Below are 27,413 nucleotides of genomic sequence, written 5' to 3' on the forward strand. Positions count from 1 at the left end.
GCCCTGGCCGGTCTGCCTGGCCCACCTCTCAGCCCTCTGCAAGGCTGGTGCTACAGGGCCACCCCGAGCCACTTGTGGGCCAGGACCCTGCCCCTTGAGGACCTGGATCTTCCTCTCTCTGACCAGGAGCAGCCTCGCATGTGGTAGACATCTCAGGTGTGTGGGAAGGAACCGATCCCTTCCGGGGTGCTTTCCCCACATGTAGAAGGAGGCAGTTTGAGCAGATTTAGCTCTGGCATCCTGGGAGTTGGGCAGCCCCTCTAGAGGAAATAAGTCAACTGCAGAAAGGAGGTATTTGACAGGATAACTATAGAGCTCTGGCCCTTGATACCAAGGGCCCCAACCTAACTGCTGTGCCCAGGCAGTGGCCTCTGTGTCCAGGACACCAGTGAGAGATTGGCGTCCACAGCTCACAGCCCACCCCTAACCCTTCCAAGGAATGCATTCTGGGGCCGGGTTAAGAGAAGCAAGTTGGGTTGGGGGGGCAGTGCGTGGGTGGCTCAGTCGGTTGAGCATCTTACTCTTGATCTCAGGGTGGGGAGTTCAGTCCCCGCGTTGGGATCCGTGCTGGGTGTGGAGCCTACTTGAAAAAGAGAAAGCATGAGGTCAGGACCAAAGAGAGAGCCCATCCCCCTCCTCTGTGCACAGTCTGGCCGCCCGCATAGATCAGTTGGATCGGAACGGTGAGGGCTCTCTAGATGGAGCCAAGCCCAGCGCGGTTGGAGCAAGCGGGCGGTTTACCCGGAAATGGAGAGAGAAACAGGGAGTGTCACGGTCAGTCGGAGGGATTTCAGCTTAACCTGAAGAACTTCCTGAGGGAGCTTAGCAGAGTTGGAAAGACCTGCCCTAGAAGGAAATGAGCCCCTCGTCTCTGGGGCGGGGCTAGCTCTTCGCAGGGTTTGTGAGCCGGGCCACGTGACCGTAGACTCTTCTGCCCCAATCAAGGGATGACTATGTGAACTTGGAACAGAAAGTCTGATCTGGATTCTGTTCGTAGCTCTTTCATGATGAGGAAAGTGGGTAAACTTCCAAAGCCCAGGGCCTCTTGAGAGTCTATGTGATGCGATACGACATACCTGTGCGAACTATGGCCCTGTGGACGGGTGGAGCAGCAGGAAACCAGGGCGGTGGTGCCACCCAGGGCCCTCACTAGTCAGAGCTTCTGGAGGCTGTCGACATTGGGGATGAGGGGGTTGGTATCTTTGTAAAAAGTATTTTTCTAAAAACGTACCTACTTAGAACTATGGAGTTAGTTTACAAGAAAATAGCCTCTGCCCATTACCCACGACTGCTCCCTTGCTACAGTCATTTTTCAGTTCTCTTAGCTATTATTATTATTTTTTTCAGTAATTTCTCTTAGTTCAACGTTAGGCTTGAATTCACGACCCCAAGATCAAGAGTCATGTGCTCCACTGACTGAGCCAGTCAGGCACCCCATTAGCTATTTATTTTTAAAAACTATGCTTCAGCAGGGCACCTGGGTGGCTCAGTGGGTTAAAGCCTCTGCCTTCGGCTCAGGTCATGATCCCGGGGTCCTCGGATCGAGCCCCCCATCGTGCTCTCTGCTCAGCAGGGAGCCTGCTTCCCCCTCTCTCTGTCTCTGCCTGCCTCTCTGCCCACTTGTGATCTCTGTCAAATAAATAAATAAAATCTTCTAAAAATATGCTTCAGGGCACCTGGGTGGCACAGTTGGTTAAGCATCCAGCTCTTGATTTTTGACTCAGGCCACGATCTTAGGGTCAGGACAGCGAGCCCTGCCTGTGTCGCACTCCACACTGAGCAAGGAGTCTGCTTAGGATTCTTTCTCTCCCAGGCGCCTGGGGGGATCAGTCGGTTAAGCATCTGCCTTCAGCTTGGGTCATGATGCCAGAGTCCTGGGATCGAGCCCCACATGGGGCTGCCTGCTCAGCAGGGAGTCTGCTTCTCCCGCTCCCTTTGTTCCTCCCCCTGCTTGAGCTCTTTCACTCACTCTCTCTCTCTGATAAAATCCTTTAAAAAAAAAAAAAGAAAAAGCTCTCTCTCTCCCTCTATTCCTACTCTGCCCCCTGCTCTTATTCTAAGAAAAAAATGAAAAAATACATATATATATATTTGCTTATACTACTCTTGCTTGATTTCTCATTCTAGACACTGTCTGTTGGCTCTCTTGTAACAGATGAGCCTTCAGCTCCCTGGTGACAGGATCTTGCTCCCTTCTTGCCCCAATCTTTAGGTAAATTAATACGTACTGTTTAAATTGCTATTTATATTACTATGTGAAAGTTATTCACTGCAGAGTCAAAAATTGGGAGACAATTAGATTACTTTTGAATTTTTCATGGAGTTAACAATAGCCTTTTTTTTTTTTCCTTTCCTTTGCTTCGTTTTCTGTATATACCAATTGTTCATTCTTCCCGCATCCAGTCTAACAGTTCTTTTTTTCTGGACACTTTCCTTCATCCCCTGCCTCAGTAAGAACTGTTTGCTCCCTAAAACTGCGGCAGAGCGTTTCTCCTGACTAGATCCTCTGGTTCCCGGGCCCCGTGTCTTCATCTTTCATAGTTCTTTTACCCCTCGTTTGGTGAAGCATATCCACAAGTACCTTCTCTAAAAAGTCACTAGACTTAAAATTTTTAAACATGGTCTAAAAAAATCTTTATTCCATTCGTCCACATGTGATAGCAGGTCATAAAATTAGAAGTTGAAAATAATTTCACACAAAATCATTTTTGGGGCACCTGGGTGGCTCAGTGGGTTAAAGCCTCTGCCTTCGGCTCAGGTCATGATCACAGGGTCCTGGGATCGAGCCCCACATCGGGCTCTCTGCTCAGCGGGGAGCCTGCTTCCTCCTCTCTCTCTGTCTGCATCTCTGCCTACTTGTGATCTCTGTCTGTCAAATAAATAAACAAATAAAAATCTTTTTTAAAAAATCATTTTTAAGGCAGCTATTCCCTTGTGTTCAGATTTCTGGTAATGCTGTTGAGAAGTTCCATACCATTTTTGCTCCCGACCTTTTCTTTCTCTGAGGTTCTGAAATGTCAGGATGTGCCTTACTGTGTGTCATTATTTGTTGTGCTGTGGGGTGGAGATGTTTATCCTTCATTTCTACACACTTGTTTTATTTCTTCCCATTGTCTCTGTTCACTCTGGAATTCTCATTAAACCCAGCACCTGATAAATGGTTAATTCCAGAGAGAACAGGATTGGTCGTCTATTTTAATTCTCTCTGTTCTTACACTGTCTGTCTGAGGGATTTTTATCTTTCTGCTCCTCTGGAACTCTTTTTAAAATTCTATTATTTTAATTCTCAACTCTTTCTGTTCTTTGTTCAATCTTTATCTATAGTATCTCTTCAAAGACATAGTTGAGTCCAGCAAACCATCAGTCAACAACTGACTTCTAGGGAGTTACTTCAATCATAACAGAATACACATTTTTTTATCTCAAGCTCACATGGAACAATAACCAGAACAGACCACATTCTGGTCCATAAAATATGCCTTAACCAATTTAAATTAATCAAAAGAATACATTGCTCTCTGGTCAAGATGTAATTAAACCAGAAATCACTAACAGAAGGAAAGCTGGAAAATCCCCCAAATACTTGGAAATGAAACAACAAACTTCTACATAACACATAAGTCAAAGAAGAAAGCTCAAGAAAAATTTTAAAATCTTTTGAACTGAATGAAGATGAAAACATAACTTACCAAACTTGTGGGATGCAGCAAAAGCAGTGCTTAAAGGGAAATGTACAGCACTGAACACGTGTTTTAAAAAAGAAGAAAGATCTAAGATCAATAACTTAACTTTCCACCTTAGGAAATAAGAAAAGAGCAAAATAAATCCAAAGTAAGCAGGAGTAAAGAAAAGAAAAAAGAGTTAGAGCAGAAATCAACAAAATTTAAAACAGGAAATTAGTAGAGAAAATCAACAAAACTAAAAGCTGGTTCTTGGAAATCTCATCAAAACCAGCAGGGCAACTGCTTATCTCCAGTCTAATGTGAGGTAGAAGCAGGAGGAAAACCTCTCCTGAGAATTTTTGCCCATAAGCCTGCCTGACTAGGTTTACAACCTAAACTGACCATACCTGGGTGGTCCGAAAGACCCACAGCTGAAAAGTTAGTATAAAGTGGTGCAGGGGCACCTCGGTGGCTCAGTTGTTAAGTGTCTGCCTTCGGCTCAGGTCGTGATCCTGAGGTCCTGGATTGGGCCCCGCATTGGGCTCCCTGCTCAGCGTGAAGCCTGCTTTTCTCTCTCCCACTCCCCCTGCTTGTATTTTCTTTCTTGCTGTCTCTCTCCCAAGTAAATAAACAAAATCTTTTTAAAAAATAAAGTGGTGCAGGATTTGTCATCAGGTGACTGAGAAACACATTTTCCTCTCTGGAGGAATTTACTATTGACCCATTCTCAAAAACAATCCCCCTTGATAAAATGCCAAGAAATATGAACTCCTAGTCAAACCCACAAATTGCAAGAAAATAAGACATTGTGAAGAGGAGCAACCGTAAACAATAGCCCGTGTACTTGGGCCTCAGAGGCTTAAAATATTGGCATTACCAAACAATGTAAAATGTGTGTCTTCAATATATTTAAAGAAAAAAAAAACCTAAAATACAAGTAGAGAGCAAGAGAAGATATAAAATGAACAAGGAAATCTGAAAAAGAAGTAAACAAAACTAGAAATGAGAATAAAATATTTGATGTGTAAAACTCATGGAGGAATGGGCACAACCATTAAAAAAAAGAAAGTCAATAGATGGGTTTCACAGCTGAACAAAGACCTAACTGGAAGTTAGATCTGTAGAAATTATCCAGAATTCCAAATATAGAAAATATGAGGATGGAGTAGAAAGGTCTCATCAGAGCTTCAGTCGGGACAGAGAAAATATGTGAAGGTGTGACTAAGAATCTTCTAGAACTGATGAAAGACATCAATTCACAGAATTAGGAAACCCAAGGAATTTAATGAGGGTAAATACAGAGAAAACCAAACTCACGCAGTGAGTTTACTTAACAGTAAACTGCAGAATACTGAAGACAAAAAATCCTAAAAGCATTGGAGACAAAAGTATCTTCAAAGGAAAAACAAAAGATGACAGTTGATGTAACAGCAACAATGGAAACCAAAAGAAAAGTATTTTTAACATATTGAGAGGAAATAACTATTAACCTAGAATTCTGCACCCAGCAAAAAGGAACTTTTTTTTTTTTTTTTTTTTTTAAGATTTTGTCAGAAAGCACAGCAGAGGGAGCAGCAGGTAGAGGGAGAAGCAGGCTCCCTGCTGAGAAAGGAGCACGATGCAGGACTCCATCCCATAGAACTTTTTTTTTTAAGATTTTATTTATTTGAGAGTGTGTGAGGAAGCAAAGGTGGATATGGGTCAGAGCCAGAAGCAGACTCCCTCTGAGCAGGGAGGCTGATTCAGGATTTGATCCTGGGACTCCAGGATCATGACCTGAGCCAAAGGCAGTGGTTTAACCGACCCACCCAGGCACCCTGGAACTTTAAATAAAAAGGGTAAAAAACTAAGAACTACAAAAGGTGAGACAAATAGAAAGCACAAACTCAAGTGATAGAAATAATGTACCCAAGTACATTAATTGCAATAAATTTAAGTGACCAAATGTTTTAACTGGAAGAAAGTCTTGTCTAGATTTTTAAAAATCCATCTGTGGGGCGCCTGGGTGGCTCAGTCAGTTAAGCGTCTGCCTTTGGCTCAGGTCATGATCTCAGGGTCCTGGGATCAAGCCCCGCATCAGGCTCCCTGCTCGGAGGGAAGCCTGGTTCTCTCTCTCTCTCTGCCCCTCAGTCCCCACACTCACGCTCTCTCTCTCTCAAAATAATAATAAATCTAACCAAAAAAAGGCATGATCTTAATGAGAAAAAGTATATAACTTTATTGAAAACATTTAATGGACATACCATGTTCATGAACTAAAAAATGCAATTTCAATTTCATATGGATGTTGATCTTTCCCAAACTGATCTACAGATTCAGTTGGGTTTCATTCACAATCTCAAAGGGATTTTTTATTGCTGGAACTTGACAAGTGCATTCTAAAATTTATATGGAAGAGCAAGGACCAAGACTTAGGGAGTCATACAACAGAGGTGGACAAAGTAGAAAAATTAATTGTGGTATAGTCAGTGGCTCACTATACACCAAGGAGAAGGAATGCCCTACAGCTGTACACCTTCATCTGAATAAATCTCAGAAACGTAATATTGAGTGAAAAGGCAAGTCACAGAAGAATAAACACGGTATGGTTCCATTTACATGAAATTCAAATACATGCAAAACCAATACAAACCTAGGTAATACAACTACAAGGCAAAGCAAGGGAATGATTCAGACAGCGTAGTGTGTTCTCCACCCGGGAAGGGCACAGCGGAGGGCTTCAAAGGATGTGGTCTCTATTTCTTAAATGGGGGGAGGGAGGGAGTTTATTTTACAAATATTTTCTTGCATCTCCTTACTACTTAATAAAAACAATACAAAGCAGAGGAAGAAACAAGAAGTCGGCCAGTGCTTCTGTGCAGCACCAAGTGCCAGGCGCGCCACATTCCTAACTGTTAAGAACTAGCAATTGAACATGCCATTTGGGGAAACCAACAAGTCCTAGCAGCTCAAAGCTCTGTGGGTATGGACAGGGCCTGTCAGAAGGTTGGGCCTCTGTGAGGGTTCCTGGGCGACAAGCCTGCTGTCACTGGATGACATCTCCCCCACCCCAGGCAGCAACTGTAGACTTTCTCACTTAACCCCATTTTTGGTCCAGCCCCTCACCCCCCACCCTCCCCTGAGACCCCAAGCTTCTTCAGGTGACCCCCACCTGTACCTCAGAGGGGTAGTTGCCTGGCTGCAAGGGGGCCCTGGGTGGGGAGGGGTGACCTAGCTGCTTCTCATACAGACTTTGGGTCAGTCCCTACTGTCAGTCCCAAGCCCTGCCTTCTTGGTGCCAGGAGTTTCTGAGCCTCTCCAGGGCTCTGGGGCGCAGTTTGGCTGCCTCTCGGCCCCTCCCTCTAGGAATTAACTTCTAATTCTCTGATAAGAGAGGAAATGAGCCTCCTCTTCCCATCTTTCAGAATGTCATCAGGCTCTCTGGTCTACTCGTGTTTCCCTTCGGAAACGAGTTATCCTTATGGACATATATGTTTTATGTCTTTACTGTCATTTTAGATTTTAAAAGGAAACAGAGGTAACCCCACATGTTTAAACCTGCCACATTTAACTGGAAGTCTGTTCACTATATTTATTTATTTATTTTTAAAGATTTTATTTATTTGACAGAGAGAGATCAGAAGTAGGCAGAGAGGCAGACAGAGAGAGAGGGGGAAGCAGGCTTCCTGCTGAGCAGAGAGCCCAATGCAGGGCTCGATCCCAGGGCCCTGAGATCATGACCTGAGCTGAAGATAGAGGCTTAACCCACTGAGCCACCCAGGCACCCCTGTTCACTATATTTAAATAAAAACATTTAACAGGGAGTTCCCAAAGGGCCCAGAGAGGAAGAGCTTCGCCTTCTGAGCAGGATCCCGCTGATGCCTGAACATCCCACCTGATTTCTCTGCCTCAATTTTGCTACTCACTTACCTCAGCCCGGCAAGGGTGAAGGAGAAAGCACAAAGATCTGGGTTCAAATCCTGACTCCTCCATTCACTGCCCCATGACCTTACCACATCAACTCTCGTAACTGCTGCCCCCAGAACCAGTTCAGCCCGAGAGGCACAGCCCGGTGGAGATGCTTCTCACCATAAAGCACTGAACCTGAGGATGTTGGATTCTCATTCCCTGGTCACCATGCGCCGCCCTGGTCTGCTGCTGCCCCAGACCCACTACACCAAAGCCACAGGAGGCAGAGTCCCAGCCCCTTAAGCCGTCAGGCATTCTGTGGCTCCCATGCGTGGCAATCAGAGGAAACCAGAAAGAGCAGCCCGGGCAATAGAGAAGGACCAGAAACCCAGAAAGATGGAGGGAGTCCAAGAACCAAGTGGGCACTTTATTAACCCAGCAAAGGGGTGACTAGGCTGGCCAAGCAGCCCCTTACCAAACCATCCACTCTACTCGGGGGGCCAACAGAGGCAGAGCTGCGGGACCCAAGCCCTGGATACCGGAGTCCAAGCTGGGCAGGGGCAAGGCCAAGGTTGGGACTGGAGGCCGGAGTTGGGCCCCAAAGGAGTTAGAAGCCCCCGTCTCCTGCTACCTTCTCCCTGAACACCTCTGGCTCTTCCTGGAATCAGGAAGCCACGAGGCCCATATCTGCTGCTGTCTGGAAGGTGACCCCATCCCCAGGCAGTGGGGAAGCCAAGAAGGGCCAGAGCCAGACGAGGACCCAGCGGGGCCCCAGAGCCGCCTGCAAGTTGTGGCAAGGGCCCAGGTCGTAAGAGTGCTGGCCCCGAGCCCACTCCCACGTGGTCTGGCCCCGCAGCAGCAGCATCCCATGGAAGAGCAGCCCAGCCCCACACAACAGTGCACCTGCCACACACGTGTCGGTCACAAAGGCCAGGGCAAACTGCGCCAGAGACACTCTGCCTGTAAGGAGAAAGCAAGAGTGTCAGGGGGCAGCTGCGGGCCCAGCCCTCCCAAAGCCCAGCTCCTGCCCTTCTTCGACTCCCTACCCTCCGCCACAAAGCAGGGCTCATTCCTCTGCTCAGCGAACACCAAGGGGCTACTCCCTGGCCAGCCCACGCCGGCGACCTGGGTAGACACAGCCCCTGCCCAACACCCGACTTGCATTCGTCACAAACCTGTGAGCACCTCCCACATGCTAGACGTGGTGGCAGACACCAGGAGGAACGCGGACACCAGCTCTGACCCCAGTGTCTTGCTCACAGACAGATGACTTCTCACTTAATTACGGATGGGATGTGTGTTACGGGGGAAAGAGCACCTTCCGGCCCGCAGTGGGCACTACGAGGCTGCTGAAATAATGATCTACAGGCTGCTGTCATTCTGCTCAGTGAAAGAAGCCAGGCACAAAGGGCACATAAACGATGTCACATCTGTAAAATGTCCCGAAAAGGCAAATCCACAGAGACACACAGGGGCTGGGGGACTCAGGGGGAGTGGGGAGTGACTACTGATGAAAATGTTCTGGAATTAGACAGTGGTGATGGCTGCATCACATGGGGAATGTACTAAATTCCACTGAATAATATACTAGGAAGGGGTTAAAATGACGTATTTCATGTTATATGAATTCCGCTTCATTAAAAAACAGAGGCTATGTGGGGAAATGCCAAGCGGACTTCAGAGGCTAAAGGAAGTAGATTTCATCTGTTTTAATTAAGTGACATCTTGGGTGGTGTCTGAAGGATGTATTTGCTAGGCAAGGAGGGGAGAAAACATTCTGTTTGACGGTTGTAAGGCAGGATGGGGAGGGGCCTGTGAGACGAGTATGTGGATGGTTCTGGAAGCTCCGGAGAGAAGCCCAACCCCATCATGCAGACCTGCAGGTGGCTGGCATAGGTGGTTCCAAGACCCGCCAGAGTGAGGAGAGGGTGGGAGCAGCACCACGACCTCAGCATCAGGAGACCCGGTCCTTTGGGACCCGATCAACAGAAGAGAGGCAAACCAAAACTTTAGGGAGAAAACCCCGCAGTATGAGCTTCTGGAGATGCCCGGGGTACAGCCTTTCCAGGAAGTGGGAGGCCAGCAGTTTTATGCGGCAGAAAGGTCTCGCGAAGCAAAGAGACCTCAAAAGGGTCCTCTGGGCTTTGTGGGGACCGAGGCATTCTCAGGAGGGGGAGGGGGGCAAAAGCCAGTTTGGAGCAGGTACAGGAGTCAGTGGGAGGTGAGGAAAAGCAGCCTATGAGCCCGGGGAAGTCCTTCGAGAAGCATGGCTGCTAAGAGAGGAGCCAGAGGCAAGAGCTAGGGAGGAGGAGGATGTGTGGGGACGAGAGGGTCTGCACAGGTGGGAAAAGCCAGTGGAGGGGGACTGGTTCAGCAGGAGAAAAAGCAGGCCATGGTGAGGCTTCCAAGCAGGGACAAAGGGCCAGACACCAGGAGAAGCTGGGGTCAGTCAGCCTCGCTTCGGATCTGAGGATGGGACAGCGGACATACCCGCTGACATTTTCTCCGTGACAGATTTCAAGAGAGATGGGGCCTGGGAGAACAGGAAGTGGGAAGGTTGGAGCCGCAGTCATTAGGGGGAGCGAGCTTATGAGGAACCAGCATGGCCAGGCACGAGTGAGGGCCAGCTGGGGTCAGCGGCCATGAATGTGACATGGGACCCATGGCCCCAAAGTACCAGCTCGCAGCACCCAGCGGCAGCAGACAGAAGACAAAAAGGCACCATGGAAGACAGAGCCAAGAGGGTGAGACGTTGGCGGGAGAATGGTGGAAATGAGGGGTCTAGGCTGGACACGGAGGCGGTGAAGGAAGGTGTTGGCGGACAGAAAGGCGAGGGCCGGGAGCTCACGGGGCAGGCGTCCTGGAGTGTAAGAGTAAGAGCCGGCTGGGAGAGGGGGCGGGGAGCAGAGAGGGGGTGACCGGCTCACCGCGTGACACACTTTGGCCTCTGAGGCGTAGGGGGGTTGTGGGAGTGGGTGGGGGAGGTCAAATGGAGAGAAGGTCCAGAAGCTGAGCAGCTGGGGCACTGAGTGGGCCATCCGCCCGGATTCCAGCCACCTGCGACTTCTACACGGCCCAGGGCTTGAGGAGGCAATGGCTACAGAGAGGTGGGCTGCAGGGAAGTATGGCCCGAGGGCCTGCGTCTCCGTAGAAGCAGCGGGTCATCGAGGAGGCAGAGGAGGGCTGCTCAGAGAGCCAGCGTGGTCACAGCAAGACACTGACAGCCCCACGGGGCCTCCCAAGGCCTTCCCCCAACCCCTCCGGGCTGCAGGGAGGGGCCAGAGCCGGGCTTGGAGAGGATGAGGAGACACGGCCACTGTTCAGAGTGATCAGGGAGGAGTAACTGCGGCATGCAGAACATGGCCTGTCAGTCAGCCTCCGGATCCGTATCTTCACCTCCCAACTTCCAAAGACTGGAGCTTCCCTCTGCCTGTAACTTTCACCGGCTCCCCAGTGTCCAGGCAAGTCAGGGCTCTCTCCCCTCGACCAGCATGCAGGGATGGTCTCCACCATCCAGTCTGAAGCTACCCCCTGCCCAACCTCCATGCCTTTGTTCGGGCGGCTCCCCTCACTGAGAATGCTCCCTCCCCACCCCAACACCACCCCCAACTCCCACCAGTCCTTCCTTCTCTGCCAACACCTAGAATCCTTGCCTGATTCTCCTAGCTAGAACTCTGTACCTGTGTCAAGGCCCTGTATTTTACGGTACCGCATAACCAGTCAAATCCCAAGGCTGCCCTCACCCCCCATAAATGACACTGGAACTGGGTCCCCAAGATGTAACCAGGAGAACCAGCCAGAAATCCCCTCCCCCACCAGAATGGCCCACTGCAAGGGCCTCCGCCTCTGTGGGCGCCTCCCAAGCTCCCCACCTGTGAGCAGCATGAGCCAGGGCAGCAGGAGGAGGGCGGCGGTGTGCAGGGGCGCGTGGGCTCGCAGGAGGGCAGACAGGGCCGGGCCCAGCAGCACAGAGACGTGGAGCAGGACGCCTGCTGCGTGAAGCAACAGGCACAGGAAGGGCCGGTAGTTGCGGAATCCCACGCAGCGGCCCAGCAGGCGGCAGTGGTGATCCCGACGAAGGACGCAGACGCGGCAGGCGGAGCAATGCCCACTGCGCGGTGGCACCTGGCTCTGGCACTGGTAGCAGTAACTGCAGGGAAGGAACCACAGCGTCAGTTCCGCCAGCAGCTCGGAATGCACCCCATCATGCCCGCTCAGCCTCGGAGCCCACCCTGGAGAAACAGGCACAGCCACTGCCCTAACAGCCTCGACCCCATCGTCCATCAACGCAGGCGGGACACCCCTTCCTGGGCCCTTCCAGCTCGAGCACTGAAGGTGCCAGGACTCTTGCAGCTCGGACAGCCCAGTCTTAAGGCTCTTCTCTGCCTCCAACATCCGGGAGCCAACTTCTCACTTCCTCCGTGGTCACCACATTCGAAGAAGTCACCATGAACTCTCCCCTGATTACCGCATCAGATTCTTAACTTCTCTCCCTAATTGATCCCAGCTCCGGTTCCTCCTGGTATCGTCTGATCCTTAAAAATCTGTCGTGGGAGCGCCTCAGTGGCTCAGTGGGTTAAGGCTCAGCTTTCGGCTCAGGTCATGATCTCCGGGTCCTGGGATCGAGCCCCGCATTGGGCTCCCTGCTCAGCTGGGAGCCTGCTTCCTTTCCTCGCTCTCTGCCTGCCTCTCTGCCTACCTGTGATCTCTGTCTGTCAAATAAAACCTTAAAAAAAAAAAAAAATCTAAGTCGTGTCCTCCTCCTCATCTCAAAATCCTACAATGGCTGTCCATCTCACTGGCAGTGAAACACAAAACCTTCTGTGTCCTACAGGGTCTTTCTATCTCTACCCTTCCACCCCTCCCTTTCACTCCACACCAGCCATACTGGTCGTCTTCTTGCTGTTCCTGGAACATGCAAGGCACATAACTGCTTCGCTCTTTGCATTGTTTGTTCCCTCTACCTGGAATGCTCTCCCCCAGATTCCCACATGGCTAACTCCCCCAGGTCCTTAAAGTATGACTACCCTATTTAAAACTGCAACCCTGGGGCGCCTGGGTGGCTCAGCGGGTTAAGCCGCTGCCTTCGGCTCAGGTCATGATCTCAGGGTCCTGGGATCGAGTCCCATATCGGGCTCTCTGCTCAGCAGGGAGCCTGCTTCCCTCTCTCTCTCTCTCTCTGCCTGCCTCTCTCTCTGTCAAATAAATAAATAAAATCTTTAAAAAAATAAATAAAAAAAAAATAAAACTGCAACCCGGACACACTCTACCCTGCCCTACGTTTTGTTTCCATACCATCTTCTGACATTCTACGTAATTCCCTTATTTATATACCTATAGCTTATCACCTGCCCCCCCTCAACTGGAATCACCTCCAGGAGGTCAGTAATCTATGCTATTGGACCTCCAGTGGCCGGAACAGTACCTTGCACGTAGTAGGTGCTCATTAAATATTTGTAAGTGAATGAATGCTATTTCTTCTGGAACTACCATCCCAGACTGTAAGGGTGTTCTGGCGCTAACGAGCGGATCCTATTGTAATCTCGTTCTAACAGCTTCTGGTCCTAGGGCACCTCCCCGTGTCCAAAGCTCCTGCTTCCCCCACCCCAACCCCCAGCTCCCGCGCCCCACTCACGCCCAGCCCTGGCCCAGACCGCGGCCGGCCAGCATCACGCCCCGAATGCTAGGGTCCGAGCGCAGGAAGAGCCCCACGTTGCCCAGCAGGTTGAGCAGCTGGAAGGCGGCCAGCACTAGCTGCAAGGCCCGAGCCAGGGGTCCCAGCGGGGGCGGCCCGGGACCCAGAATCAGGACATAGGCCAGCTCCAGGCCCACAGCCGCGGCCCACAGCGCGGTAAGCACAAGAGGCAGCCGCGCGGGCGCCCCCTCCGCGGTCCCCACCGCCCAGGGCTGCCCCATGGCTTGGACCCACCGGCACTCGGTTCCCGAGTACCCCGCCGCTTCCGTATTGGGGCGGAGATAGTGGCAGACGGACACCTGCTACACCAATAGAAGCTCCGAACGGAGTTTAGCGTCACGGGGCGCGCCGGCAGATGCAGACATGTGATTGGACGGCCGCAGGAGCCTCGGGGAAGCTTATCCGCCAGGCGCTAGAGCCGGCGGGGTTTGCTCGTTGTGGCCACGCCCGCCCACGGAGCCCCGCCCCTCCCACAGAAGCCCCGCCTTCTGGCCTGGCTGGCTGGTTTGGAAGATTGAGTTGCAGCCTCGGTGCCGTCGGGGTTTCCCGGCTCAGCACATTCCCCCTCAGCCCCCAGCCGCCCCGATATTAATAGCCCTGCACCGGCTCATCCAGCTGGCCTGGAACCCCTCCCCGTGCTCGAGTGTCTCCATCACCCCAGAAAACATTCGAACAGGTCGGCGCCTCGGTGTTTCGGACTGTGAAATGGGGATAGGGTTCTCTGTTTCCCGCCTGCGCGGCGCAGAGAGACGGTCAGGAGGACTAAGGCGCAGCTTCTAGAGCGGCCTACAGTCGCTACTATTATCGATATCTCCGTTGTCCACGCGAGGAAACGGAGGAGCGGGGCTTTCTCACGGTCACACAGCGCCCAAGAGGCGGCGCCGGAACGGGAACTTTGAATCTCCGCCACAGGATCCACCCCAACGCCCCCAAATCCTGCAGTCCCTGGTCCCAGGGCAACCACTTGCCTCGTCCAGACCCGAGCACCCTCGCCCCCATCCGGCCCCTCCCTCCTCCCCCATATTTAGCGCGAATACGATCCGGGGCTGGGCCGGGCGCTACTTAACGCGGCCCCGGTGTTCCGGAGAGCGCCGAGCGGTGCGGAGCCAGGAGCCCTAGCAAGATGATGATGGTTATGCAGCCCGAGGGTCTGGGGGTCGGGGAGGGGCCCTTCGTGGGCGGCAGCGGGGGCGGCGAGTACATGGAACAGGAGGAGGACTGGGACCGCGACCTACTGCTCGACCCGGCCTGGGAGAAGCAGCAGCGGAAAGTGAGTGCTCACCCATTTTCAGATGGCAAAACTGAGGCCTGAGAAGGTGGGCGATTTGTCCCTGGCATCTCGGCAAGTTGGGGGGCAGAGCCCATCTAGACCCAGAGTGCCACTCCCTAGCCTGGGCTCTGCCCATCAGTCCTCCACTGTCTCCCAGAGCTGGAAGAGAGGGCTGGGAGCCCTCAGGAGGGGTTTAGGATAACAAGGAGAGTTTCTTGGGTCCCCACCTCCCAGGAGTTCATTACCCTGGAGGTACTGTCCCACTTCTGCTGGTGAAAAGGGCTTGGGTGAAGCCCAGGAGATCCAAGTTTGGGGAGTGTGGGGAAAATAATCTTTCTTCCCGGACCCCCAACTCTCTAGTTGAATATCTTATGACCCCACCCTGAGGACTTGCAGCGGCAGCTAGTGGACCTGGAGTGGGGGAGGAGAGAACCATCCCAGAACCGTGGGACTCTCTCATATCTATCCTTTCCACCCTGGGGTTCATTGCCACCCATCCCAATTGTCAAATGAGGAAACTGAGGCCCAGAAAAGGGCAGAGATAGGACCCAAATCATATACTCTCAGAAAACAGGGCTTCCATCCCCAACTTAAGGGTCTTTGCGCCTTGCTTGCCCCACCCCCCTCCTTCCCAAGATACCCCTCCCCACCGAAGGGGCCCTAAGTCTGCTGAAAAGGCCACAAGGTCAAGGAAGAGGGGAACCTGGGTCCCCTTACACAGTAACCTGACTCTCCGGCCAGATGGACTCTTTGTGCTGAGGCAGCGGCTTGGGGGAGCTAGAGTGGGGCACATGGGCAGCTGCTGCCCAGGCCCAGCCTTGTAGGGCACTCGGGCCCCCTTCCTGATCTATTTTCACTCCCAGACTTTCCCAAGTGGAGGGGGCAGGACACCTGGGTTCCCAAAAGAGAAAATGATCCGGGCTGGAGTGAGCAGGCTTTGGGGAGTGGCAGACCAGGGGGAGGGAGGACTCCGTGAAGTCATTAGACCCTACTGAGCCTTTGCCAACAATGTGTGACTCCAGGAAAGAGCAGGGAACAGGAGCGCTCAGTGGAATTTGCAGGATCTGAGAATCCTAGGATTTAGAATCAGAGCACCTCTGCTGGGTTGGATGACAGGAGATGACCCCAGAGTCCCAGAGGCTCAGTTGACTAAGCTGGGGTGCCCCCAGTGACATGCTTCCCCTTTGGCTTCTCCTGCACCTGTCTCCAAGCAGGGCTGCGGTCCCTGGGCCTGGCAGTCACCCAGTGATGTCATCGCTGCCCCTGGCTCCCACCACCATCTGCTCTGCAACAGCTCCTACCCCCACCCCACCCACCAGGTTTCCCTCAGATCCAGCTCCGCATACCCTTCATGAGACACATGCTAGTCTGTAATTTGCCTGCATCGTTTAACAAAATACCAGGAATACCCTTCCAACCCAGCCTACAGCCACCCACTTCGTCCATTCATTCAAGGGCGGCACAACCTCGATGTTCGGTAAATTCATCAGCATCCCTGGAAGGTAGCCATTCCGGAGTTTCCTTCTCCTCCAGCCTGAGTATGTCTTACTCAGCTTAGCCCCGCTCTAGCCCTGCCCTTGCACCCGTGACTCGGAGCGCTCCCTCCTGCTCCTGCCTGATGCCGGAGTCCTCTTGGTTCAACCTCATTCCAAAACATTCATTCAGTATCTCTTAGGGAGCTCCTCCTCCGGGCCAGGCACTGTGTCAGGTGTCAGGACTTCAGCGGGAAACAAAATAAACAAAATAAAGCCTCTGCCTCAGGAAGCTTACACCGCAGCAAGGAAGAGTGTTTCTGTCCCTTCCCTCTGACCCTGCCCCATTCCCCTCCCTAAAACCCCTTCTCACCCCTCCCTGCCGCCCCCCCACCACCTTCTCAAGTCTCCCTCCTGTTCTCCAAAGCCGTTTGCCTCCACTCTGCCACCAGAAAGAGCTTTCTGCAACTCAGCTCTGCCCACCTCCCTCTGCCCAAAATCTTCCCTGATGCCCTGTTGCCGTCAGATCAAGTTGAAACTCCCTGGCTTAGCACCCCAGACCGTGCATGACCTGGCCCCTGCTGCCCCTCCGGCCCGCCTCTCGCCTCTTATACCCCAACACCCCCAGCTTCATTCCAGCGACACCCAGATAGCTGTCACCCCACAAACCTAGCAACTGTTTCTCAGCGCCGAGCACTTGCCTTGTGTGGCTGCCCCTGCCTGAAATGCCCTTGCCTGCCCTTCTCTGAATAATTCCTGATCTTTCTTTGCAGCTCAGATCAAATATGAGCCTTCCCCCAAGAGGTCCCCTGCCCGTTTGGAAGAACCCTTCCCTCTTCTCCCTGACGCTAGTCTCTCCCAGCATTTCTCAGACCAACGTGACCCTTTGATTGACTGTGAGCTCCTTTAGGGCAGGGACCCGATCTCAGTAAGTCATGTTGGTCACATGAAAGAATGCGCTTTCGGCCACCGTGGAAGCCCCACCCAGTCCCGCCTTTCCCCCTGCTTTATCTAGACCCAGAGCGTCTCAGACTCCGGGTTGGAGGGAACTACAGAGAATCCAACGACCTTCTCCCATGCTTGGGGCCCCATCGAGTAGTGCTCAGCACTTGCTTGTACACCTCCAGTGATGGGAAACTCACTCCCTTTCCTTAGCAATGACAGTTCTTCAAGAATTTAAAGCATTATCTTTCATGTTCAGCTTCTAGGGCAGCAAAAAAGCTGGTCTCAGGGAAGGAAACTGGCTGAGCGAAATAATCCCAAAGGACTTCCAGGGCCATCTCCCAGGATTAATTGCTTTGTGGTGGGGGAATGCTCTGAATTCTAGAATCCTACCCGACTAGAGGAAGAAGTACCTTGGGACATCATGAAGTCTGGCCAGTTAATTGTACAAATGAGCCCAAGAAAGGGCAAAGTGTATATTCCAGGTCACAGTGAGTGAGCATCTCAGCTGGGTTTGGAGCCCAAGGAGAGACTCTACCAAGCACCTTACAGCTGATGGCAGAATGCAGGGTTTAAGGGTTCGGTAGGTTGGTGGAGCTGCTGTATCAGGCTGCAGGCCACCCTGATCCCCAATATACACAGAGCTGCACAGCAGCCCTCCCATCCCGGATGGAGGCTGGGGCTGACTCTGGGGAGAGGGGAAGGGCAGTCACCTCCGGGAACTGGGTCAGGCTGGTCCTGGTGTCCTCCATGATTTGGAAAGATCTTGTACCCTCACATTCTACTTGGAGGCCGATTCACAACAGCTCCGGGAGGTCCGTGGGGCTGAGAGCACAATAATGCAGGTGCACAGTCCTTCAGGCAAAACCCTCAGAACTGGGTGTGCTTCAGTCCAGGATAGTTCAGCTGTTAGAAGGGCAGTGTTACCCCCCCTCAGCCCACAGAGGGTCTCACACTTTGGAGTACATGCTTTACAGGCTTCTAAAACCCCCTGCAGGGCTTAAGGCTGGCCATAGCTGGCATGCCCCAAGTCCAGACTCGGACCTGTGTGGGGCCTCGAGCCCATTTCTCCTTTTCCAGGAGAACAAAGACTCAGAGAGGAAAAGGGACCAGTCCTAGGCGCACAGCACGTCGGTGGCTGAGCCAGGACTTGACTCTGGGGCCAGCCCTCTCAGCTTGTCCCCAATGTCCTCCAGACCCAGGACTAGGGTCTGAGTGCTGTCCTTTGCCCCCAGACCTTCACTGCCTGGTGCAACTCACACCTGCGCAAGGCTGGCACCCAGATTGAAAACATCGAGGAGGATTTCCGCAATGGCCTCAAACTCATGCTGCTCTTGGAGGTCATTTCAGGTAAGGATGCAAATCAAGGCACAGGGACTCTAGGACCTACGGGAATCCAGGGAACAGGGGGAACACGACAGCCCCGTGCATGAGGGGACCTTGAGGGGGAGGTGGAAGTTTGAGGACAGTGTCTTCAGCTCCTTCTTGTGACTTTTGGCCCCTGACCTCTCCCCTTGACCCCCAGGAGAGAGGCTGCCCAGGCCAGACAAAGGCAAGATGCGCTTCCATAAAATCGCCAATGTCAACAAGGCCCTGGACTTCATTGCCAGCAAGGGGGTTAAGCTGGTGTCCATCGGCGCTGAAGGTGAGGAGGGGGCAGGAGGAGGCCCGGGAGGGGAGCAGAGGGCCGTCCTGACGTCAGCACGTCACTTCCGAGAGCCTGTCTTCTCAACTGTGGGGGTAACCGCCAGAGCCTCCTAGGAGGGACTGTTAACTGTGCCCGGGGCCAGCAGGTGTTCCATGATTGAACACTGACTAGGTGCCAGCTCTGGCCTGGGGGCCGAGGGCCAAGGCATGGAGCGCAGTGTGGCGGGGGGTGCAGCTGAGGCAGTACAGGCCTTGAATGCCAGATGGAAGTCATGCACGTCCCCCGCCCTGCAGAGATTGTGGACGGGAACCTGAAGATGACCCTGGGCATGATCTGGACCATCATCCTCCGCTTCGCCATCCAGGACATCTCTGTGGAGGGTGAGTGGCGGGGAAGCCCGGAGGGTGAGAGGGCTGGCCCCAGACCCCTCCTCCCCAGCTGACCCTTGTCTCCGTCCCTGTCCAGAAACCTCCGCCAAGGAAGGCCTGCTCCTGTGGTGCCAGCGGAAGACGGCGCCCTACCGCAACGTCAACGTGCAGAATTTCCATACCAGGTCTGTCTGCGGTCGGCACACGCACACGGGCCTCTGCCAGGCTCTACGGCACACGCCCCGGGGGAGGGGCCCTCGCAGCCAAGGTCCTGGAATGGTGTCTGGGTGTAGGAGGACTCGGTTGATGTTGAACTGAGGGAGGGCTCCTTGGAGACATCCCGAGAAGGGCGTTTCATTCACAAGGAACCATGTGACCAAAAACCTGGAGGCCCACAACATCCAGCTAGTGGTGGGACCCAGGCACAGGGTATGGGAAGGAATCATGATGAGCTTGGAGGAGATGGTCCAAGTCTGGTAATGAAGGGCCTCTGGTGCCAAGCCGACGAGCTGAGACTCTGCTCCGTCTTACTGATGAGGCTGTCCTGATGGGGACCTTCCTGGAGTAAGGGGAGGACGGGCATCAGCTTGACTCCAGGCCTGATCCCCCTTCTCTCGGTGCAGCTGGAAGGATGGCCTGGCCCTCTGTGCTCTCATCCACCGACACCGCCCCGACCTCATTGACTACGCCAAACTGCGCAAGGTGGGCCTTGGCCACCCCTAGCCCCGACTCCCCAGCCTCTGCCCTCGGCCGACATTTCACCTGTCCCTGCTCCAACCCACCTAGGATGACCCCATTGGCAACCTTAACACTGCCTTCGAGGTAGCTGAGAAATACTTGGACATCCCCAGGATGCTGGATGCAGAAGGTGAGACGAAGCCCCGCCCAGGCAAGGACTCCAGTTACGGACCAGAGGCACAGTCCAGCCTCCACCGCCCACGGCCCCCGCCCCTGCTCTTCCCTCCTCAGTCTGCCCTCTAGTAAAAAATCCTTCCTGTCCCAGGCTGCCCTCCCAAGGAGCCCTCTCTCCTGCCCCCGCCCCTCTCCAGCCGGTGGAAGCAGCCCCTCCTTCCCCTTCCCTGGGGCACCATCCTTTGGTTCATATCTCCGTCACCTGGCTCACCTGGGAGCATGGGAGCTCCTTGGGGCAGGTCCTGCCTCTTGTCCTGCCCAAGCAAGGCTCTAGTCGACTGAGGCAGCAAATATTTTCTGAACACCGACTGTGTCTGGTGCCCTAGATGTGTGGGCACCAATGGCTGAGAACTTGGGGAAAAGACAGATGGATGGACCCACAGAGCGATGGGATGGTTGGAGACACCAGGCAGCGTGGGCTGTTGCTTCTCGAGGCCTGTCGCATCTGCTCACTCACCCCATAGAGGACAAGATTCCTGGGCCCTGGGGCAATCAGAGAGGGCTTTGGGGAAGAGGTAGACATTGGGTTTGGGGTAGCTGGCAGCTGGTGGCTGTGACTAGATGTCTGCACTCCTCCTGTGTCCAGGGAGCTCTCTGCCTGGTTAGGGGTGTGAGCCCATTCCCCAAGCCTGGCTTTGGCCAATACATACCCCACTGCCATCCCCTAGACATCGTGAACACCCCAAAGCCTGATGAGAAGGCCATCATGACCTATGTTTCCTGCTTCTACCATGCCTTCGCCGGGGCTGAGCAGGTAAGGGGGCCCTGGCTGCTGCTGCCTGGGCTGAGCGTGTGGACCGAGGGGCCCAACCCTGGTGGCATCCCAACATTTGGAGGTGCTGGGCCCCACATGGGCAGGAGTGCCACTATCCCAGCTGCCTAGACAGTCTCTGGGGAACCCAGGAGCAGAAGCATCTGGCCTGGAAGCTCCCTCCTCATCTAAAAAGACGTGCTGCCCTATTTGCACAGACCCAGGTTTTAAGGGCTTTACAGTGGAAGGCTGGGTTAGGGTGCCTGCGGCAGCTTATTCTAGTGCCCACCTTTTCCGACTCCCACGACAGGCAGAAACGGCCGCCAATAGGATCTGCAAGGTACTGGCCGTGAACCAGGAGAATGAGAAGCTGATGGAAGAGTATGAGAAGCTTGCCAGTGAGGTGAGATGAGGCCAGAGAAGGCCCTTCCCCTTCCCACACCAGTGGTCCCCCAACGCGGGCTGTCCTTCCCCCGCTTCTGGCTGTCCAAGCTCCTGGTCATTCACGGAGTCACTCCCCATTCATTAGTTCACTCTATCCTTTACCCACTCACCCATATTTAGGCATTCTCCTGGCCCTATGCTCTGTGCTGGCCTATATTGGTCCCTGACTAGGCTCAGAGGTTGACATTTGGCTCCTTCCCTGATTAGTGGGGACCCCCGTTCTGCTCGGGGCCTGGCCTTCTGGCCACAGCCCGGGCGTGAGTGGGTGAGAGCCAGGCGGGGCGAGCCGGCCAGCTCTGCTCTCTCTGCGCCGCACCTGCCTGGCCTTGGCAGCTGCTGGAGTGGATCCGCCGCACCGTACCATGGCTGGAGAACCGTGTGGGCGAGCCCAGCATGAGCGCCATGCAGCGCAAGCTGGAGGACTTCCGCGACTACCGGCGCCTGCACAAGCCGCCCCGGGTGCAGGAGAAGTGCCAGCTGGAGATCAACTTCAATACGCTACAGACCAAGCTGCGGCTGAGCCACCGGCCTGCCTTCATGCCCTCCGAGGGCAAGCTCGTCTCGGTGAGCCACCCCCACTCTGCCCACATCCTCCGGGTGACATGGGGCTCTGGGTCCCCATCTGTACAATGGGCGAACCATGCTGCAAGGCGCCTCTGCCTGCCCCACAGGACATCGCCAACGCATGGCGCGGGCTGGAGCAAGCGGAGAAGGGCTACGAGGACTGGCTGCTCTCGGAGATCAGACGCCTGCAGCGGCTCCAGCACCTGGCGGAGAAATTCCAACAGAAGGCCTCCTTGCATGAAGCCTGGACCCGAGGTAGGTACACCTTATGGGGCTTGAGTCTGTCCCGGGGTGGAGACCAGTATGGGAGGAGAGAGGGGACCCTGACAAAATGCACAGGTCAGGAACAGGTGTCCTGGCAGGAAGGTGGGGACCTGTTTTCTAGAAACACCCTGACTTGCTGTGCAGCCGAGTCACGGCTCCTCTTTGGATCCCAGTTTCTCCATCTGTAAACTTGGGCCCCTGTCGCCGGGCTCCGGCCTCCTGTAGGTCTGCTCTGATTCACTGGTCATGTAGCATTTTGTTTGTACCGGTGGCAGGTGAGTCCCCAACACTAACAGCACTTATGTTGGACTCAGCATATCCATGGCAGGATACTGCGGGGGTCAAATACATCACTCCGTATGAAAGCGTTCATTCTGTCTTTTATCAGGGATTAATCCTACAGATAAGTGAGCCCTGCCTAAAAATAACGAACAAACATTAGTAATGGATTATGGACGTGAAGAATAACAATGGTCTGATATAAACAAGAACTCCTTAAGTATACACCTGTTTATGGGACTCCGAGGAGGTTTCTGAATCTTTTTTTTTTTTAAGATTTTATTTATTTATTTGACAGACAGAGATCACAAGTAGGCAGAGAGTCAGGCAGAGAGGGAGGAAGGGAAGCAGGCTCCCTGCCAAACAGAGAGCCCAATGCGGGGCTTGATCCCAGGACCCCGAGATCATGACCAGTTCTGAAGGCAGAGGCTTTAACTCACTGAACCACCCAGGCGCCCTGGTTTCTGAATCTTTAAGCCTCGTAGGATCTCTGCAAAATACAGGTGCATTCCATAAATAGTAGGGGCTGCGATTATTATTATTATTATTATTATTATTATTATGGTTTTATTTGTGTAATGTAATTCATTCTCATAGCATTTTCACATTTATCATTCATTCATCCAACAGGTATTCCTAGAAGGTCTGCCAAGTGGCAGGCACTGTGCCAGGCTCTGGAGAACCTGGTGAGCCCAGGAAACCAGGCCAGGGGCTCCCTGGGCTCAGAGTCGTTGGGAGGTAGTTCACGATCCTGGAAGGCCCAAACTGTACCAAGGGCCACCGTGAGATGTGTGGGATCAGGGACACTGACGTCATTTACAGGTCATGCCCAGGACCTTCACTTTATCACTCTGGCATGGCAGAACAGACCCCTAGGATGAGCTGGGCAGGTGTAACCACCGGCATTTCGCAGATGAGGGAGGACTCTGCACGGTCACCCAGACTGCTCCAAAACCCAGCTCCCGCCTTGGCTGCTGCTGGGTGACCTGAGCCCAGCCTCTCTCCGAGTAGGGAAGGAGGATATGCTGAGCCAGCGCGACTATGAGTCGGCCTCCCTGCAGGAGGTTCGGGCGCTGCTGCGGCGCCACGAGGCCTTTGAGAGCGACCTGGCGGCGCACCAGGACCGAGTGGAGCACATCGCGGCACTGGCCCAGGAGCTCAAGTAGGCGTGGCCTGCCTCTGGGCCTGCCCCCTGTGGGGACAACTACCTTACCTGGCTTTGCCCCTTGCTGCCCTGCTCCCCACTGCCCTACACAAGACTTCATTTTTCACAGTTCAGGAACCCTGCCTGGGTGCCATGTCTTTCCCCATGACCTCTTGCTCTGCTCCTCCTCCTCAACCCTGTCCCCGATGTGGCACCTACACTCTTCCCTCCCCATTCCTGCCCCACCCCCACGGCCCTAACCTGGTGGCCCCCTTCAGCTGCGGTCCCTGGCCTGCTAGCTCAAATCTCCCCACCTGCCCTGGCTTCCCCACCTCCTCCTCTAAACCCATCCCTTCTCGAATCATCGCACCCCCCACCCCCCACTGACACTCCGAAAGGGACTGGAGCTCAGGACCCACGCGCACCCCCTACCCAACGAAGGCACTGGAACCCCCACCTCCACCCCCCCAGGAATGAATGCCCTGTTTCACCCACACCTGCCTGCCTGGCTCCCTTGCACCTTCACCATCTGGTGCACAGTTTCCAGCCCCAGGACGGTAGTCCGGGAAATCTAGGCTGTGGTCTGACCCCCTCCTCATCCCCTTTCTGGCCCGCAGTGAGCTGGACTACCACGAGGCGGCCTCCGTGAATAGCCGCTGCCAGGCCATCTGCGACCAGTGGGACACCCTGGGCACACTGACCCAGAAGAGGAGGGACGCACTGGAGGTGGGTTTGGGGGCCAGGGAGCTGGGGGCTGGAGACTGGAGGCTGGTGCGGGCTGGCTGGGCGGGCTGCTGACTTGCTACCCCGTGGCCCCTAGCGGATGGAGAAGCTCCTAGAGACCATCGACCAGCTGCAGCTGGAGTTTGCCCGGCGGGCAGCGCCCTTCAACAACTGGCTGGACGGGGCTGTGGAGGACCTGCAGGACGTGTGGCTGGTGCACTCGGTGGAGGAGACCCAGGTGGATGCAGGGTTCCAGGTTGGGGGGTGCTGGATGGGGTGACAGGGAAGCGGGCCTCAACTCCCGTCAGCCCTTTCTTTGGCATGGAGATGAGAGGGAAGCCCCAGTCCCCAGATGCCGGGCTGGGAGACCGGAGGCCCGCTGCGGACCCACGGGGGCGCCTGCAGCACGTGGGCTGCGGGAACGGGAGGGCGCTGGCTCACGCCTCCCGCCCGCCCTGCCCAGAGCCTGATGACTGCACATGAGCAATTCAAAGCTACGTTGCCGGAGGCTGACCGAGAGCGAGGAGCCATCCTGGGGATCCAGGGGGAGATCCAGAAGATCTGCCAAACATACGGATTGCGGCCCAGCACCACCAACCCCTACATCAGCCTCACACCACAGGACATCAACACCAAATGGGACATGGTGAGTGCTGCCCGTGACCCACCCACCCTGTGTGTTCTAACCACCTCGGAACCTCAGGCATCGCGAGCTATGCAGACTCTAGTCCACCTTTGGATCTGCAGTCTGTCACAGCCTCTGTGGGGCTTTGGATATATCGCCCTGCCTCTCATGGTCTCCTCTGCAAAATGGCCCTAACAGCAGCGTTTTCCTGTAGGGCCTGATATGAAGTAGAATTAAGCCTGGGGTATGGACATCTCGTTGTATCACTGGCCCCATTTTACAGATGAGGAAACAAACCTGGATGTCATGTGACTTGCCCAAGAGCTTGTCCTTATGAGCCCAGACATGTTGGCTCCGAGTAGCAGGGGCTCTTCTAGGGGTTGGAGCCCATCTCCCCTCAAAGCAATCGTCTGGCTCCCAGAGCTGCCCCAGGCACATAGCACCCTTCTTCCTAGGTCCGAAAGCTGGTGCCCAGCCGGGACCAGACGCTGCAGGAAGAGCTCGCCCGGCAGCAGCTGAACGAGAGGCTCCGGCGACAGTTTGCTGCTCAAGCCAATGCCATTGGGCCCTGGATCCAGGCGAAGGTGGAGGTAAGGTTTGGAGGGTGGGGCCGTCTCGGGGAGTGAGGCTGGGGCCGGGGCCACAGGGGCCTGGGAGTGCTCATCCTGCCTGTGTCCCCCAACAGGAGGTGGGGCGCCTGGCCACAGGGATGGTCGGCTCTCTGGAGGACCAGATGGCTGCGCTGCGGCAACAGGAGCAGAATATCATCAACTACAAGAGCAACATTGACCGGCTGGAGGGGGACCACCAGCTGCTGCAGGAGAGCCTGGTGTTCGACAACAAGCACACGGTCTACAGCATGGAGGTGAGAGGCACCGGCTTAGAGGGGGCGGGGAGACGGCGCTGGCTGGGGAAGCCCAGGGCAACCATGGGGGGACCCAGCACGTGTGCCCCAGGGGGGACCCCAGGTCAGCCTGGCTGGGTTCCCCAGGGCGCCCGCAGGGATACTGAGATCTAGCGAGGGAAACTGACCTGTCCGGAGTCACAGGGCCATCTGAAGCCAGGCCAGGACTGGGTGATCAACACTTAGTGCATAGTAAGTTCTCAAACTTCAAGGCAGGAAGGGCTGCGGACAGTCACTCAGCACCTAGGGAACCTCCAGATAGGGACAAAGGCCCAACAGAGTGGAAGACTTGCCCAGGTCACACAGCGGACTGGGAGTGAAGCTCGAACTGGTGGCCAGGCACCGGCCGCCTGCTGACTTGGATCATCACATGTTTCTCAGCACATCCGCGTAGGCTGGGAGCAGCTGCTCACCTCCATCGCCCGCACTATCAATGAGGTGGAGAACCAGGTACTGACCCGAGATGCCAAGGGCCTGAGCCAGGAGCAGCTCAACGAGTTCCGGGCATCCTTCAACCACTTTGACCGGGTCAGCAGGGGCCCGCCGCTGTGGAGTGGTGGACTTGGGGGCTGGTGGGGTTGGACAACCAAGTCTGATAATCACTCACGTGCCACAGAAGCGGAACGGAATGATGGAGCCGGATGACTTCCGGGCTTGCCTCATCTCCATGGGGTATGACCTGGTGAGTGCCCCCAGCCTTTGTCGTGGGAGTCCCATCAGAGCCTCTCTCCTACAGCGTGATCACCTACTGTATCCCTCCTAGCTTCACATGCATTTCATTCTCAGCATGCCCACTGGGGCTGGGCAGAATGACCCCATTTCTCATAGGGGCTGTCAAAGGCTCAGGTAAATGAACTTTCTCAAGGACGCAGCTAGGATTTGGACTTGGTTATAGAGCTTACAACATTTTTACCCAGAGAAACAGCACTACAGAGAGCTCCAGAAAAAAGATCAGGACTCAAGGGCAACAGGGGGCATTGCCAGGGGCAAGAAGCAGGTTTCCGCTGAGTAGAGAGGATTCCCTGTACACCCAGAGCCAAGGCCGTGGCACAGTCCATGGAGGCAAGAGAGCACTTTGTAACCCGGGCTGTCAAGCCAGAGCTAGACAGTGCCCGGAGGGGACATGAGGAGCCTTCTGGCTTTAGCACCCACAATAGACAACGGTGTCTGGCTTCTGTCCCTACAGGGAGAGGTGGAGTTTGCTCGCATCATGACCATGGTGGACCCCAACGCAACTGGCGTCGTGACCTTCCAGGCCTTCATCGACTTCATGACCCGAGAGACAGCTGAAACCGACACAGCTGAACAAGTTGTGGCCTCCTTCAAGATCCTGGCAGGAGATAAGGTGAGTCCCGGTGGCGGAGGGGGCTGGGAGGCTGTGACAAGGACCAGGTCTGTGGGTCCTCAACAACCCTTTCTCCCCCAGAACTACATCACTCCCGAAGAGCTGCGGCGGGAGCTCCCCACTGAGCAGGCCGAGTACTGCATCCGTCGTATGACGCCCTACAAGGGCTCCGGGGCTCCAGCTGGAGCCCTGGACTACGTGGCCTTCTCCAGTGCCCTCTACGGGGAGAGTGACCTCTGACTGCAACCTCTAAGGGTCTCTGCAGGAGTCAGAGGGAGAGGGAGCTCCCTCTGGCCGATCCCATCCATGTCTCGGAGCAAGGGCCTCAGAGAACGGCCAGCCATGTCCTTCTGAATAAAGACCCACCCGTGAGCCTCTCTTTCTTCCTCTTTCGGTTCCCGAAGCAGAAGCTGGGCCCTTAGGCTCCTGGGCAGGACCAGCTGCCCAACCTCGACCCTCCAGGAGTCCCATCTACCCCTCTTTTCCCTTAGGTACCAAGCACTCACACCACAC

General features: G+C 54.5%; 2 protein-coding genes across 4 annotated transcripts; one reads left to right on the forward strand and one right to left on the reverse strand.

Moving 5' to 3' along the window:
* Positions 1-7,947: 7,947 nt before the first annotated feature.
* ZDHHC24 (zinc finger DHHC-type containing 24) lies at positions 7,948-13,522 on the reverse strand. 2 transcript variants are annotated; one of them, XM_032358975.1, is made up of 3 exons: positions 13,186-13,522; positions 11,423-11,700; positions 7,948-8,510 (listed from the first exon to the last, which is right to left on the reverse strand). In XM_032358975.1, exons 1-3 carry the CDS (start codon positions 13,464-13,466, stop codon positions 8,215-8,217), a joined length of 855 nt encoding a protein of 284 aa, XP_032214866.1. In that variant the 5' UTR covers positions 13,467-13,522; the 3' UTR covers positions 7,948-8,214. The 2 variants fall into 2 exon arrangements, with proteins under 2 accessions (XP_032214866.1, XP_032214867.1); XM_032358976.1 differs by lacking the exon at positions 13,186-13,522 and adding an exon at positions 11,782-12,011.
* Positions 13,523-14,301: 779 nt separating this feature from the next.
* Positions 14,302-27,277, forward strand: ACTN3 (actinin alpha 3). Of its 2 annotated transcripts, XM_032359662.1 has the most exons (21): positions 14,369-14,515; positions 18,165-18,279; positions 18,455-18,574; positions 18,871-18,957; positions 19,043-19,130; positions 19,569-19,647; positions 19,732-19,813; positions 20,526-20,611; positions 20,919-21,011; positions 21,386-21,616; positions 21,724-21,871; positions 23,171-23,321; positions 23,921-24,029; positions 24,124-24,264; positions 24,490-24,672; positions 25,107-25,241; positions 25,337-25,516; positions 25,937-26,083; positions 26,172-26,237; positions 26,742-26,900; positions 26,982-27,140. In XM_032359662.1, the coding sequence occupies exons 1-21, from the start codon at positions 14,369-14,371 to the stop codon at positions 27,138-27,140; spliced, it is 2,706 nt and encodes a 901-aa protein (XP_032215553.1). The 2 variants fall into 2 exon arrangements, with proteins under 2 accessions (XP_032215552.1, XP_032215553.1); XM_032359661.1 differs by having other exon boundaries at positions 14,302-14,515; positions 26,742-27,277.
* Positions 27,278-27,413: the final 136 nt, after the last annotated feature.

Source organism: Mustela erminea, chromosome 9 (genome assembly GCF_009829155.1).
Source record: "Mustela erminea isolate mMusErm1 chromosome 9, mMusErm1.Pri, whole genome shotgun sequence".
In the NCBI taxonomy this organism is placed as follows: Eukaryota; Metazoa; Chordata; class Mammalia; order Carnivora; family Mustelidae; genus Mustela; species Mustela erminea.